General features: G+C 48.3%; 1 protein-coding gene across 6 annotated transcripts in view; it reads right to left on the reverse strand.

The window, feature by feature from the left end:
• Positions 1-16,183, reverse strand: part of SPOP (speckle type BTB/POZ protein) — a 302,309-nt gene that overhangs the window by 64,416 nt on the left and 221,710 nt on the right. For all 6 annotated transcript variants that reach the window (XM_030221297.1, XM_030221291.1, XM_030221294.1 and 3 more), the window contains one exon: positions 7,681-7,832. In XM_030221297.1, the coding sequence (XP_030077157.1) occupies positions 7,681-7,832 (152 nt within the window). The remainder of the gene's footprint in view (positions 1-7,680; positions 7,833-16,183) is intronic.

The following is a 16,183-nucleotide window of genomic DNA, read 5'->3' on the forward strand; positions in this document are numbered from 1 at the left end:
AAGTCTACCTGTGGAGGTAGAAGCTGAAGTCTGTCGGCGGGAGAACTTGTCGAAAGCGGTATCCCGCTGGTGGAGCTGCTCTACCACCTGTTCGACTTTCTCTCCAAAAATATTGTCCGCTCGGCAAGGAGAGTCCGCAATCCGCTGCTGGATCCTATTCTCCAGGTCGGAGGCACGCAGCCATGAGAGTCTGCGCATCACCACACCTTGAGCAGCGGCCCTGGACGCAACATCAAAGGTATCATATACCCCTCTGGCCAAGAATTTTCTGCACGCCTTCAGCTGCCTGACCACCTCCTGAAATGGCTTGGCTTGCTCAGGAGGGAGCTTGTCCACCAAGCCCGCCAACTGCCGCACATTGTTCCGCATGTGTATGCTCGTGTAGAGCTGGTAAGACTGGATTTTGGCCACGAGCATAGAAGAATGGTAGGCCTTCCTCCCAAAGGAGTCTAAGGTTCTAGAGTCTTTGCCCGGGGGCGCCGAAGCATGCTCCCTAGAACTCTTAGCTTTCTTTAGGGCCAGATCCACAACACCAGAGTCGTGAGGCAACTGAGTGCGCATCAGCTCTGGGTCCCCATGGATCCGGTACTGGGACTCGATCTTCTTGGGAATGTGGGGATTACTTAGAGGCTTGGTCCAGTTCGCCAGCAATGTCTTTTTTAGGACATGATGCATGGGTACTGTGGACGCTTCCTTAGGTGGAGAAGGATAGTCCAGGAGCTCCAACATTTCAGCCCTGGGCTCGTCCTCCACAACCACCGGGAAGGGGATGGCCGTAGACATCTCCCAGACAAAGGCCGCAAAAGACAGACTCTCGGGAGGAGAAAGCTGCCTTTCAGGGGAGGGAGTGGGATCAGAAGGAAGGCTATCAGACTCCTCGTCAGAGAAATATCTGATGTCCTCCTCCTCCTCCCACCACGAGGCCTCACCATCGGTATCAGACACAAGTTCATGAACCTGTGTCTGAAGCCGTGCCCGGCTTGACTCCGTGGAAACACGACCACGGTGTGAGCGTCGAGAGGTAGACTCCCTCGCCAGCACCGGCGAAGCTCCCTCCGCCGACGGGGAACCTTCCTGGGAGGCGGCCGCAGTCGGTACCGCAAGCGGCACCGACGTTGGAGACCTCACCCCGGGAAAGGGGCCAGCCGGCGCAAGCACCCCCGGTACCGGAGGGGAAGGGCGCAACAGCTCTCCCAGGATCTCTGGAAGAACGGCCCGGAGACTCTCGTGCAGGACGGCTGTGGAGAAAGACATAGAAGCCGATGCAGGAGTCGAGGTCAGAATCTGTTCCGGGCGTGGAGGCTGTTCCGGGCTGTCCAAGGTGAAGCGCATCAACACCTCCTGAACAGAGGGTGAGTGGTCCTCCCAGTGCCGATGCCTACTGGGTGCCGACTCCCTCGGCGACCCAGAGCTCTCGGTACCGATGCGGGAAGGAGACCGGTGTCGATGCTTCTTTGACTTTTTCAAACGAAGCATGTCACCGGAACTTCCCGGTACCGACGAGGAGGACGTAGAATTCAACCGTCGCTTCCTCGGGGCCGAGGCCGAAGAAGGTCGGTCTCGGGGGGGGGGGGGGGGGGGGCTGTACTGCAGGAGCCCTCAGGGTAGGGGGAGACCCACCCGAAGGCTCACCGCCACCAGCAGGGGAATGGACAGCCCTCACCTGCACTCCAGTCGAAGCACCACCGTCCGACATCAGCACTAGTGGAGGTCACGGTACCACCGACGCCGACGCAGCCTTCCGATGTCTCGGTACCGACGATGCAGAGGGTCGATGCCTCGATGCAGTCGATACAGTCGATGCCGAGGTCGAAAGTCTTGACGCTGTCGACGTTGATGCACTCGATACCCCCGGTGCTGTTGCCGACGAAGAGCCCGAGAACAACACGTTCCACTGGGCCAATCTCGCTACCTGAGTCCTTTTCTGTAAAAGGGCGCAAAGACTACAGGCCTGCGGGCGGTGCCCAGCCCCCAGACACTGACGACACGACGCGTGCCTATCAGTGAGCGAGATTACCCGGGCGCACTGGGTGCACTTCTTGAAGCCGCTGGAAGACTTCGATGACATGGGCGGAAAAATCACGCCGGCGAAATCAAAACTCGTAATGGCGGTAAAGGCACCAAAAAGAGGGAGAGAAAAACTCGAACTGAGGCCTCAAAAGGGCCTACCCCGAAAACAAAAGGAAACTTAGCGGGGCAAAAACTGGAAATACGGGAAGGGGAAAAAGACCGAAAGGTCTTTCTCCAAAATCCCTTTTTTTTTTTTTTTTTAAAGCAAAAACTCAAAGATGCGCGAGGGTCAACATAAGGGGCGCGAACGGCGCAAACACGACCATCCCGAGCACGGACAAAAGAAGACTGACGAACACGAGCCGGTTCGGGCGGGAAGACGGCCGCGCATGCGCGGTGCGCATCGGCGCGCGAGGACTAGCAAAGGCCTTTACTAGTAAAGTGTTCCGATTGGAGGGGCTGCCGTGGACGTCACCCATCAGTGAGAACAAGCAGCCTGCTTGTCCTCGGAGAATAGGAGGTAATGTCCTATTGTGGATTAAAAACTGGATAAAAGAAAACAGAGAAAAAGGTTTAATGATCAGTATTCTCAATGGAGACAGGTAGAAAGTGGGGTTCTCCAGGGGTCTGTGCTGGAACCGCTGCTTAACATTTATAAATGATCTAGAGATGGGAATAACTAGTGAGGTAATTAAACTTGCGGATGACACAAAGTTATTCAATCAGAACAGGATTGTGAAAATCTTCAAGAGGACCTTATGAGATTGGCCATCCAAATGGCACTTGACATTTAATGTGAGCAAGTGCAAGTGATGCATGTGGAAAAGAGGAACCCAAACTATAGCTATATGATACAAGGTTCCACATTGTATGAACAGCTTGAAAAGCTAAAGGTGGATAAAGCCATGGGACCGGATGGGATCCACCCCAGGATATTGAGGGAGCTCAGAGAGGTTCTGGCAGGTCCTCTTAAAGATTTGTTTAACATATCCTTGCAGATGGGAGAGGTTCCGAAGGATTGGAGAATGGCGGAGGTGGTCCCTCTTCACAAGAGTGGTGATAGGGAAGAAGCTGGAAACTACAGGCCGGTAAGCCTCACTTCGATTATTGGAAAAATAATGGAAGCGATGCTGAAGGAAAGGATAGTGAATTTCCTGGAAGCCAATAAGTTGCAAGATCCGAGACAACATGGTTTTACCAAAGGGAAATCATGCCAAACGAATCTCATTGAGTTCTTTGATTGTGTGACAGGAGAATTGAATCAAGGACGAGCTATGGACGTAATCTACTTAGATTTCAGCAAAGCTTTTGACACGGTTCCCCACAGGAGGCTCTTAAATAAACTGGAAGGGCTGAAGATAGGACCCGAAGTGGTGAACTGGATTAGGAACTGGTTGACAGACAGAAGCCAGAGGGTGGTGGTGAATGGAATTCGCTTGGAGGAGGGAAAGGTGAGTAGTGGTGTGCCTCAGGGGTCGGTGCTGGGACCGATTCTGTTCAATATATTTGTGAGTGACATTGCCGAAGGGTTAGAATGTAAAGTTTGCCTATTTGCGGATGATACTAAGATCTGCAACAGAATGGACACCCGGGAGGGAGTTTAAAACATGAAAAAGATCTGAGGAAGATAGAAGAATGGTCTAAGGTTTGGCAATTAAAATTCAATGCGAAGAAATGCAAAGTGATGCACTTAGGCAACAGAAACCCTCGGGAGATGTATGTGTTAGGCGGGGAGAATCTGATAGGTACGGACGGGGAGAGGGATCTTGGGGTGATAGTATCTGAGGATCTGAAGGCGACGAAACAGTGTGACAAGGCGGTGGCCGTAGCTAGAAGGTTGTTAGGCTGTATAGAGAGAGGTGTGACCAGCAGAAGAAAGGAGGTGTTGATGCACCTGTATAAGACGTTGGTGAGGCCCCACCTAGAGTATTGTGTTCAGTTTTGGAGGCCGTACCTTGCGAAGGATGTAAAAAGAATTGAAGCGGTGCAAAGAAAAGCTACGAGAATGGTAAGGGATTTGCGTTACAAGACGTATGAGGAGAGACTTGATGACCTGAACATGTATACTCTGGAAGAAAGGAGAAACAGGGGTGATATGATACAGACGTTCAAATATTTGAAAAGTATTAATCCGCAAACGAACCTTTTCCGGAGGTGCGAAGGCGGTAGAACGAGAGGGCATGAAATGAGATTGAAGGGGGGCAGACTCAAGAAAAATGTCAGGAAGTATTTTTTCACGGAGAGAGTAGTGGATGCTTGGAATGCCCTCCCGCGGGAGGTGGTGGAAATGAAAACGGTAACAGAATTCAAACACGCGTGGGATAAACATAAAGGAATCCTATTCAGAAGGAATGGATCCTAAGGAGCTTAGCCGAGATTGGGTGGCAGAGCCAGCCAGTGGTGGGAGGCGAGGATAGTGCTGGGTAGACTTATACGGTCTGTGCCAGAGCCAGTGGTGGGAGGCGGGGCTGGTGGTTGGGAGGCGGGGATAGTGCTGGACAGACTTATACGGTCTGTGCCCTGAAGAGGACAGGTACAAATCAAAGTAGGGTATACACAAAAAGTAGCACATATGAGTTTGTCTTGTTGGGCAGACTGGATGGACCATGCAGGTCTTTTTCTGCCGTCATTTACTATGTTACTATGTTACATTAGAAACCACTGCCCAGGAAACGGATCTAGGTGTCATCGTTGATATGTTGAAACCCTCTGTTCAATGTGTAGCGGTGGCTAAGAAAGCAAATATAATCCTAGGAATTATTAGGAAAGGAATGGAAAACAAAAATTTAGAAAGTTATTATGCCTTTGTATCGCTCCATGGTGTGACCACACCTCAAATACTATGTGCAATTCTAGTCTCCGCATCTCAAAAAAGATATAGTGGAATTAGAAAAGGTACAGAGAAGGGTGACAAAATTGATAAAGGAGATGAGACAACTTCCCTATGAGGAAAGGCTAGTGGCTAGGGCTCTTCAGCTTGGAGAAGAGACTGCTGAGGGGACATACTGAGTGGAACGGGTAAATTGCTTGTTTACTCTTTCCAAAAATACTAGGACTAGGAAGCTAAGTAGTAAATTTAAAACAAAGCGAAGAAAATATTTCTTCACTCAATGTGTTATTAAACTCTGGAACTCATTGCTAGATAATGTGGTAAAAGCAGTTAGCTTAGCAAGGTTTAAAAAAGGTTTGGATAATTTCCTAAAAGAAAAGTCCATAAGCCATTATTAAGATAGACTTTGGAAAATCCATTGCTTATTTCTAGGATAAACATAAAATGTATTGTACTGTTTTGGTATCTTGCCAGGTACTTGTGACCTGGATTGGCCACTGTTGGAAACAGGATACTGTGCTTGATGGACCTTCGGTCTGTCACAGTATGGCAACGCTTATGTTCAAATACTGGGATCTTATTTGGGATCTTATTATACGAGGAATACCTTCAGCTGGAATGCCCAGTATTTCTTGAAAATATTTCTTTACCGTGCCCATCACTGATATTAATAGGGGCTTGGGGAAATTAAAAAAAAAACAACCTCAAGCTGTTCTCCCTAATATGATTGTCCAAATTCTCTAGCTTACGAACTATTTTCCTGTCTTTAACAGTCACTGAAGAAAAGCTCTGCAACTCCTTAACTACCTCCTCCAATGCACCATCTTTAGTATTCTGATGCCCCAAATCCAAAGAGTCTCACACTTCTCCTTCAACAAATGTACTTCATTGCCAAAAGAATTAGAAACCAAGTAGAGAGATGAATGCAAACCTTGAATCGCATCCCACAAGAACTCCATGGTCACAACAGCCGATCTCTTCAATTCACCAGGACCTTGAGAAGCAGACCTTTCCCCTAGAGGCATAAACCTCAAACCAGGCTGGCCCACAGCTGTTACCATCAAGAAGGGGGAAGATGTAGCAGCAGGTTCCTCTCTTACAATTAGGGATTCAGGCACAGCAACCGTCCCTTCGTCCTCCTGTGTAGTCCCTGCAGCAAGACAGCTTCCTGGTCAAGGTGGGGCTTTAACAGACGGCAGGGGGCTAAGCGAAGCGCCCTCTATGGTGCGGTCCGACGCAATTTTGGTGTGCCCAACCAAAGTGACTGTAGTCTCCTCTTGTGGCTGGATTCCAAACCGCTCTAAAGTTGCTTGGTTCGATGTAGGGCTGCCTCCGAAGCTAGAGGGAAAACCCCTGGTTTTGGCCTTCCTCTTGCCCATGTCAAAACATGAGTAAGTCGCAACGAAATCCAAACATACAAGGGTACAGGAGTTCACAGCTGCATGTCTGTCTCAGACGCCATCCTGGCCTCTGTCCGCAGCAAAACTGCATTCTTTCTTGAGCTATGGAACTGAGGGTATGAAGAAACAGTTATACCTAAGTAGGGCTGTGCATGTTCCTAACTTATTACTAAATCTGACCTCTGGGACAGCTGTTCTGTACTGGCAGAGGGTTACTGCCACCCATTATTGTGCCTGATCAATAAATCCTGCTGCCTATAGAAAACACCTGTTAAAAGTAAGAGACAATGCTTTTTATCTGTGAAAAAGGGCTCCTATAAATTTGTACCAGGGTACAAAAAGTAGGTTCACAAAAGTGTGCCTACTTTTCTATAGACCACAGTAGGTAGTCCTGAAGAGACAGGGGAGAGAGGGTGGGTGTCTATTTCATAAATAAGTGATTACATGTACATACTCACACCTTCACAACTAGTGGAAATTTGTGAGAGAGGATCTGTGCATTGCTGGTTCCGTTTTCCTGTTTTACAAAAAAGTGCCTTGTCTTTATAAACAAGGGTCTTTTTGGACATTTCACATAGGCGTTCATTATTTTAAAAAAAGTCAAGCTCTTGGAGGGTAATTTTATAAGGGGCACCAAATGTAAGGTGTTTTCAGGCACTCAAGTCAATTTTATAAAGATGCTTATGTTTATAAAATACTAACTTAGAGAGGCAAAAGTTGCTCCTGCATTAAAGGTGCAGATATTTACACCTGCAGGAGCAAGTGTCAATGGCCATGCCTATAATTTAAGTACTGACTGGCATATTTTAAAATCTGTGTGTGCACGCGCGTGCCTCTGCCCCGACTCCACCCTTCTACATGCCTACCAGCAAAGTATGCACCACCATGCATGTCACAGCATGCCGTTTTATGCTGGTTGGAATTTTATAGGCTCCATATATCTTGTACACACTTTCATACAAGATTACAATGTTTAAATGAATTGGCCATTCCACCTCCATCAAAGTCTAGATATAATCAGACATATAGCTCTCTTGTTACAGACCTATAGAATGGTATTAACTTTCATCCTCATTACGGACAGAAAATAACCAATTATGTTTGGTTCTTTTGTCTTTTTTCTTCTTCTCCTGAATTGTAACTGTATTTTCTTTTTCTTTTTTAATTCTTTAATTATATTGTATTGTAAACCGCTCTGCTTTCCCTTAAGGATGGAACGTGGTAAATAAGTTCTCAAAAAAACTAAATATATATGCAAAAACATAAAATTACCACCTCAATGTCTATCCTTTCTGAATTACCAGACATTAGGCAATGTTTTGGCACAATGCTTATATACATACAGCCAACAAAGCAAAGCTCTTATCTACTGATCAAGTGTGTGGTGATCCTGAGTTCCCGAAAAAACATAACTAATCCCTTATTTCAGAAAGTACGCACCCATGGCCTTCGTCTCTTCCCCTTTGGCATTCAAAATGGAGAATTTGAATTTTGCTCGGACTTCACTCTTGGGACAGCTGACCAGTAAGAGGTAGAGTGACAAGTAATCTTTGCTCTCCTCATCCAGACCCTTAGGGTTCACACGTAAACACCTGCCAAGAAGTAAAGCCAAGTTAATGACATCTTCAGTCTACTCCCACTGACATTCCACAAGAATTCAAAAAGGAAGAAAAAAAAAAAAAGCTTACTAATAGGACATCAGGTAAACCAAGTCAATAAAACAAACCCTATTATCCAAAATCAAGTAAATTATTCTTGTCTAGGAGAGCTCATAAAGCAGTGATACTTCTCAATTCTAGATTTAGCTCACGTCTTTCCTCTCTTTCACTGCTCTCCCCCCCTACCACCACCACACCCCCACCACCCAGGTCCAGCATCTCTTCCTTCTCTTGTATGTAGAGGAGTTGCCTAATGATTAGTGCAGTAGGCTGAAAACCGGGGAAACTGGATTGAATTTCCACTGTGGCTCCTTGTGAACCTTGGCAAGTCACAATCCTTCATTGCCACAGGTACAAAACTTAAGATTGTCAGCCTACTAGGGACAGAGAAGGTACCTTGCATAAAATAAATGTAAACCGCTTTGGTTGTACCATGATCCTTTACCCACTTTTACTTAGTTTAAAGCCATGCTTAAGACCTATTTGTTTTCAAAGGCTTTTTCCCTATGATCAACCTTCTGCATGTGGCTGACCTAGGGAGGGGAGGAACAATCTGTAGTTAATACAGTTATTATAATCATTGCTTTCTATTTTAATTTTCTCAACATTTCTATTACTTTCTCTACTTTTGTAAGGGACTTTCTTTCCTTTAGAATTTTGGTGTTCCTTTCAGATGGTCCTTTAATAATTTTTCTATTGTACAATGCTCTGCTGTACATTGTATTAAGAGCAGTATAGTAAGTGCCAAATAAACCATTTAGAGGTTGAGATGGCCATTAAGCAATTGGAAGCAGGAGAAGTGGGAAAGATAGGTTTGGGACGGAAAATTATTAAAGTTTCATATTTAAGTGGCACTGGTATTGCAGTGGGTATATAACGAGAAGCTGCAGATTGTAAAGCTGTTGGACACAATGTATGATGCCATGGTAATAAGTGCTTCATAAGGAGGGGAACCAGAACATCAGTGTGGGGGCTACTGACCCATCTCTCGCCTGAACGTTGATGTTAAAATGTATGCAAATATTTTTGCAAATTGTTTGGAGAACATGGACCCCAATATAGTTGTTTTTTTTGTTACATTTGTACCCTGCACTTTCCCACTCATGGCAGGCTCAATGCGGCTTACATGGGGCAATGGAGGGTTAAGTCACTTGCCCAGAGTCACAAGGAGCTGCCTGTGCCTGAAGTGGGAATCGAACTCAGTTCCTCAGGACCAAAGTCCACAACCCTAACCACTAGGCCACTCCATACCATACTGGCTTTGAAATTAGGTGTCAGCTAGGGTGATAAATTTGACACAAAGGATTCAAGACAGGAGGAGATGTGCATATATATTGCTTTGGGTGCCAAAAAGGTATTCAACTGTGTCAAATGACCATATCTGCTTAAAATTCTGAAGGATTTGGGGACAGGAGAAAGTTTTGTTAAATGGGTGCAAGCCTTATACCACCACCTCTCTGTCCAAATTGCAGTTAATGGCAGAGAGCCAAAGCTGCTTCTCTTGAGTCATGAGACCAGGAAGGGTTGCCCCATTCCTGCTGCTGTTCACACTAGCTATAGTCATTTGCCTGTAGAATCAGGAAAAATGCAGAAATTTTGCACGCTTAGTGGGTAAGAGAGACCACAAAACTGCAAAGTATGTAAGATTATACCATGATCTTCATGGGGGAGCTCCTGAGGTCCATCCTTCCCCTTTTGCAAGAAATGTATTTCTTCTCCAGGACTTCTGGCTTCAAGGTGAATATGAGAAGACAGGGGTGATGTTACTATGGGCAAAGGGTTAGGGAATAGAATCCTGATCAAGGTGGCAAGGGGGTGCTTGAAATACCTGGGGATCAGAAGTTTGGAGTGTGTGTGCCAACTGTTTGAGCTAAATTACCACACCGATAGCCCAGTGCACACAGAAGGCGATGCAGAAGTGGGACCGGTAGAACTGCTTTATTGAAAATGATGGTAGTACTGTGTTATGTTTTTATTTAATACCCTTCCTATTTGGCTACCAAAAAAAAATGGGAGTTGGCCCTGGACAAACAGATAAGTGAGATTTGTTTTAGGGATAGAAGACAGCCTAGGTCAAATGGCAGTGATTCATCAGTTCAGGATGAGGAAGGCCATGGATATGTAAAAATGGTGCAGAATTAAGGAGGCAGTAGTGTTTAAAGCCATCAGGTTTCACTATCAGTGACCAGCTGGGGTGCATTAAGTGGGGGATAAAACTACATTGGCCCAAGTCTGTTTCTGAACTAATATTAGAAACCCATATAATAGGTCGGTGAGAGAGAGTGCAGGGGAGATGTGGACATGTTTTCCTCATCCTTCTGCTCTGGAAATGGAGAAGAATGAAAAGGAGAGCGGGAACTGGGGATGGGATTAATGCCCTGGCACACACAGGGGATTTTAATTCATTTTCTTCCAAAGAATATGAAGTCTACACAAAGTGGAGTACTGATGACCACAGCACAAATAGAAAAAGTAAATGTTCAATTCTTCCACTCTTTCCAGCTTAAATACTTTGAATTGCAGGAATCATGAGGCCATACCTGAGATGGCAGGGTTGCTCTGCTTGGGGAAGAGGAATCATTTCTCAGAACTTACAGTGGGGTAGCTCAGAGTGTAGAACTGCCCTACATATAAGGCTTGGAATGCCTGGTTACAGTCTCCACTGGAGAATATATTTATGATTATGAGTACAGATGCTCAGTAGCCATCTCGCATAGGCAGGTTCTAGCTGAGATAATATTTAACCATCTCTCTGACATCATGTGAAACTTTTAGTCACCTTATTTTCTAACTCCTCTACATGTTCCATCTTCTAATGTTCTATTACATATTGTGTTGACATTGTAAGTAGTATACTATGCCATACTTTGTATTGTTATTTGAATACTAGTAAAAAAAAGGCCAGTTTCTGACACAAATGAAACGGGCGCTAGCAAGGTTTTCCTCGGAGTGTGTATGTTTGAGTGTGTGTGAGAGACGGAGTGTGTGTGTCAGAGAGAGAATGAGAGAGAGACAGAGTGTGTGTGTGTTTGTGTGAGAGAGAGAGAGAGAGAGAGAGAGAGAGAGAGTGTGAGAGAGAGTGTCTGTGTGTGTGTGATAGAGAGATAGAGAGTGACAGACAGAGTGTGTCAGAGTGTATATGAGAGACAGTGAGTGTGTGCCCCCACCCCCCCCCTCTCGCAGGGTCCCCCCTCCCCACCCCCACCTCTCTGGTCTCAGGACCCCCTCCCCATCTCCCTCTCCCCTGCCCCCCCCCCCCAGCCATCCATGTCCAGCGACCCCCCCCCCCCCCCCCCCGGGCACATCAACCCCCTCGCCACCCGCAGCTGCCACTGGTAACGCTGTCCGGCCGCTGCTGCTTCTCCTGTTGAGCAGCAGCGGCCGCTACAAAAAGAAAAAAGCAATAAATGTTTTTAAACCTGAAACACGGCACCGTAGACAGCCATCAGGCATTGGCTGTCGGCTCTGCAGCCGCTCCTCCTCTCGCCTCTAACGTCGCTGCACTCCTCCAGGGTCTTACTCCAGGGGCAGTGACATGGAGGCGAGAGGAGGAGCGGCTGCAGAGCCGACAGCCAATGTCAGATGGCGGTCTACGATGCCGCATTTCAGGATTAAAAACATTTATTGCTTTTTTTTTTCTTTTTATAGCAGCCGTTGCTGCTCAACAGGAGAAGCAGCAGCGGCCGGACAGCGTTACCAGTGGCAGCTGCGGGTGGCGAGGGGGTTGATGTGCTTGGGGGGGGGGGGGGGGTGTTGATGTGCTTCGGGGGAGGGGGCTTGAGTGATGCGCGGAGGGGGTGTTTGAGCGGCGCACTCACAGCTGATTCCCAGGCAGGGGGAGGAGTAGGGAAACACACGGAGCAATAAATAGATAAATAAACTCCAGGAGCCCCGGACACAGGCAGCTACTTTAGAACGTTGGAGGTGAGAATTATTATATAGGATTTGTACTGCTGTAATTGTCTACTGCTCATGTTTGATTTATTCTTGCGCTGAGTGAATTCCTTCAACAAAGCAGTAAATAAATCCTAATAAATAAATAAATAAAATAAGATCATCTAAAGGGCATACGTGACTCTAGCTTTAATAGAACATCATGGGGTGTGTGTTGGAGGGGTTGCAAAAAAAAGAGGGCTATTGAAGGTGTTTTTTTTCACGTTAGGTGGGAATGTGGAAAAATGAGCAGATTCTAAAAAGGAGTGTAACATCACATCACGATCATAATTGGAAAAGACATAGTTAGTCTTCCTTTTGGGGGGTTTATAACCAAAGGGGAGGGGATGAGGCATAACTAATGGGTAATATGTTTTTGGCTATTAGAGTGCTTGTGGCAAGAACTGGAAAAAGGAAGAACAAACCTAATTTGGGAGAGTGGCTGGAAAAAGTAGGAGAAATGATGCAGTTTGACAACCTCATAGCCTTAAAGAGAGACTGAGAAGATCTGAAGAAGTCTGGCACCCCTACACTAAGCATATGGAACATAATAATGCTGTATGAATTTCTCATGGCGCCAGGTGGCAGCTGTAAAGGAGAATGATAGAGGGGAGAAGATAGGGAGGTGAGGGGTGCAAGAGAGAGAGGGAGGGGGAGTATGCAGTGGGTGGGGTATAGAGGGCAGGAGGGTAAGAGGTTAAATGTAATATGGCTGGGAACAGAGGGGATGGGATGGAGGAGAATAAGCATTTGGTTTGTGTGTTTTTGGAATAGGGAGAGAGATCCGAGTTTTCTTGAGGGTAAAAGATTATTTGTTATGTAGCAGATGGTATTAGATTGGTTTATGTAAACTAATGAGCAAATAAATGTTTGGGGTTTTTTTTTCCCATTTTTTGCCTGAAATAAAAATGGTAAAATTATGTATCTTTCCATTAATCATAGCAGATCAATCCATAGACTGGTGGGTTGTGTCCATCTACCAGCAGGTGGAGATAGAGAGCAATCTTTTGCCTCTCTATATGTGGTCATGTGCTACCGGGAAATCCTCAGTATAGTCGATATCAAAGCTCCATCCGCAGGAATCACCAGAGAATTACACCCACAAAGGGACACTCCGCCACCCAACCACCGCCGAAGCGGGGGGGGGGGGGGGGCACCCACACCCGCCGACGCGGGGGGAACTGGCATGTCCTGCTACCGCAACCGCAGGAGGAGCTGGCTTAACCCATCACCGCCAAAGCGAGAGGGAAACAAAGCTACCCTACTACCGCACGAAGCGGGAGGGAGCACCGGCATAATTTAGTTATGAATCCAACCACCGTCGAAACGGGGGAAAAGCAGCAGCACTTCACTGTAACACAAAGTCGTCCCAACTCCAGGTAAATCCAAGTGGAAGAACTTGAACTCGAAGTCCTCCTAAACAGGAACTGAAGTCTAAACTTGAACCTGAAATATAACTGAACTAGAACAAACAGTACAGATATCTGGGAGGGACTATGGATTGATCCGCTATGATTAATGGAAAGAAAATTATCAGGTATGATACATAATTTTACCTTCCATATCATCAAGCAGATCAATCCATAGACTGGTGGGATGTACCCAAGCAGTACTCACCCAGGGTAGGACATGGAAATCCCAGAACGCAACATTGAAGCTCCAAACTGGGCCTCGGCCCGTGCTGCTACATCCAAGCGATAATGCCGGGAGAAAGTATGAGCCGACGCCCAAGTCGCCGATCTGCAAATCTCCTCCAAGGAAACAGACCTGGACTCTGCCATCGAAGCCGCCTGTGCTCTAGTAGAATGAGCCTTCAGCTGGATAGGCAGCACCGTCCCTGCAGCCACATAAGCCGCCGCAATCATTTCCTTGACCCATCGTGCCACGGTAGGTTTATATGCCTGCAGATCCCCACGGGGTCTAGCAAACAGCATGAACAGGTGATCCGACTTCCAGAAATCGTTGGTCACTTCCAAGTATCTGATGATAACTCGTCTAACGTCCAGGCATCTGAGAGCACGATAACCCTCCCTACGGAAGGAGGGTAGACAAAGCTGCTGATTCACATGGAAGCGAGAAACAATCTTGGGCAGGAAGGCAGGCACTGGGCGAATAGACACTCCTGCCTCCGTGAACCGCAGGAACAGCTCTCTACACGAGAGCGCCTGGAGCTTGGAAACCCTCCTGGCTGAAGCGATTGCCACCCAAAACACCGTTTTCAACGTCAGGTCCTTCAGAGACAGCCGCAATAATGGCTCAAAGGGCGGCTTCTGCAAGGCCCGCAGCACCAGATTGAGATTCCACGTAGGCACTATCGAGTGCATAAGAGGGCGTAGGTGATTAACCCCTTTGAGAAAACGCACCACATCTGGCTGAGAAGCCAGGGAAGCACCCTTCAGGTGACTCCTGAAGCAAGCTAGCGCCGCTACCTGGACCTTAAAGAGAGCTGAGCGACAGGCCTTTCTCCAGACCTTCTTGCAGGAACGCCAACACTGAAGCAATTGGCGCCATGAAGGGCGACAGGGATCCTGCCTCGCACCATGATACAAAGGTATGCCATACCCTGACGTACGTAGTAGAAGTAGAGCATTTCTGTGCTCTCAGCATAGTGGCGATGACCTTGTCCGAGAAGCCCTTCTACTTCAGCCGCTTCCGCTCAAGAGCCAGGCCATAACAGCAAAGGGGGAGGGATCCTCCATCACCACGGGACCCTGATGTAAGAGGCCCCGCTCCGCTGGAAGCCGCGGAGGACTGTCTACAGAAAGCCGGATCAGGTCCGCATACCAAGGGTGCCTGGGCCAGTCTGGACCCACCAGGACCACCTGGCCTGGATGTTTCGCCACCCGGCCGAGAATTCTGCCCAGCATAGGCCAAGGCGGGAACACGTAGAGAAGCTCCTGTACCGGCCATTGCTGGAGAAGAGCATTGACCCCCCCCCCCCCCCCCCCCCCCAGAGATCAAGGGTCCCGACCTCTGCTGAAGAACCGCGGCACTTGGCCAAGGTAGCCATCAGATCCAAGGTCAGCATGTCCCAGCGCTTCGTGATCTCCAAGAACACCCGAGCAGACAGTTGCCACTCTCCGGGATCCAAGGTATGGCGACTGAGAAAGTCCGCCTCGACATTCAGGACTCCCGCAATGTGAGCCGCCGACAGCTGGTCCAGACTCGCCTCTGCCCACTGGCATAACTTCATGGCCTCCCCTGGCACCTCCCTGGCGATTGACATAGGCCATGGCACTGTCTGACAGGATTCGAACTGGCCTCAGTATCAGTACCTGAAGAAACGCTTGAAGCACCAACTGAATGGCCCGAAGTTCCAAGAGGTTGATGGACTACATCCCCTGTGCTGTCCTTCCCAGGCAGTGGGCTCCCCAGCCCGTGAAGCAGGCGTCCGTCGTAACAACAATCCACTCCGGGGACGTGAGAGGCATACCGGCTGACAACTTGTCTGACATCAGCCACCAACTTAGCGCCCTTCTCACCGCCGGGTCCAGGGGAAGGCGAACTGTGTAATCCTCCGAAACCGGAGTCCAGCGCCGCAGAAGAGAGTGCTGTAGTGGCCTCATATGGGCCCTGGCCCAGGGCACTACCTCCATCGTGGCCGTCATGGAGCCCAACAGTTGCACATAATCCCAAGCCTGAAGAGCTGAGAAGGCTAGGAACCGGCCCACCTGGGCCTGAAGCTTGAGGCTCCGGTTGTCCGGAAGGAACACTCTGCCCAGTTGGGTGTCGAACCGAACACCCAGATACTCCAGGGACTGAGTCGGGCGCAGCTGACTTTTCTCCCGGTTGATGATCCATCCCAGGGAGCTCAGAAGAGCAATGACCCTGTCCGTCGCTCTCCCACACTCCGCAAAGGAGGGCGCTCGAATCAGCCAGTCGTCCAGGTAGGGATGGACTTGCACTTCTTCCTTGCGGAGATAAGCCGCAATGACCACCATCACTTTGGAGAACTGGAAGTGCCGGCCCAGCACTGCAAAGCGCAGGAAGCGCTGATGAGGCAGCCAGATGGGAATGTGCAGATAAGCTTCCTTGATGTCCAAGGATGCCAGGAATTCTCCTTCTTGTACCGCAGCAATCATGGAGCGGAGAGTCTCCATACGGAAATGCCGTATTCGCAAGGCCCGATTGACTCCCTTGAGGTAGAGAATAGGCCGAGAAGAGCCTCCTTTCTTTGGCACCAAAGTAAATGAAGTAACGTCCTGTGCCACGCTGCTCTACGGGCACTGGGACCACCGCCCCAAGGCAGAGCAAGTTGTCCAGAGGCTGCTGAACTGCTGCCACTTTGAGGGGAGACTTGCAGGGAGAGTTCACGAACTCGTCTCTCAGGGGCCGGAAGAACTCCAACTTGT

Source organism: Microcaecilia unicolor, chromosome 12, assembly GCF_901765095.1.
Source record: "Microcaecilia unicolor chromosome 12, aMicUni1.1, whole genome shotgun sequence".
Lineage (NCBI taxonomy): Eukaryota > Metazoa > Chordata > Amphibia > Gymnophiona > Siphonopidae > Microcaecilia > Microcaecilia unicolor.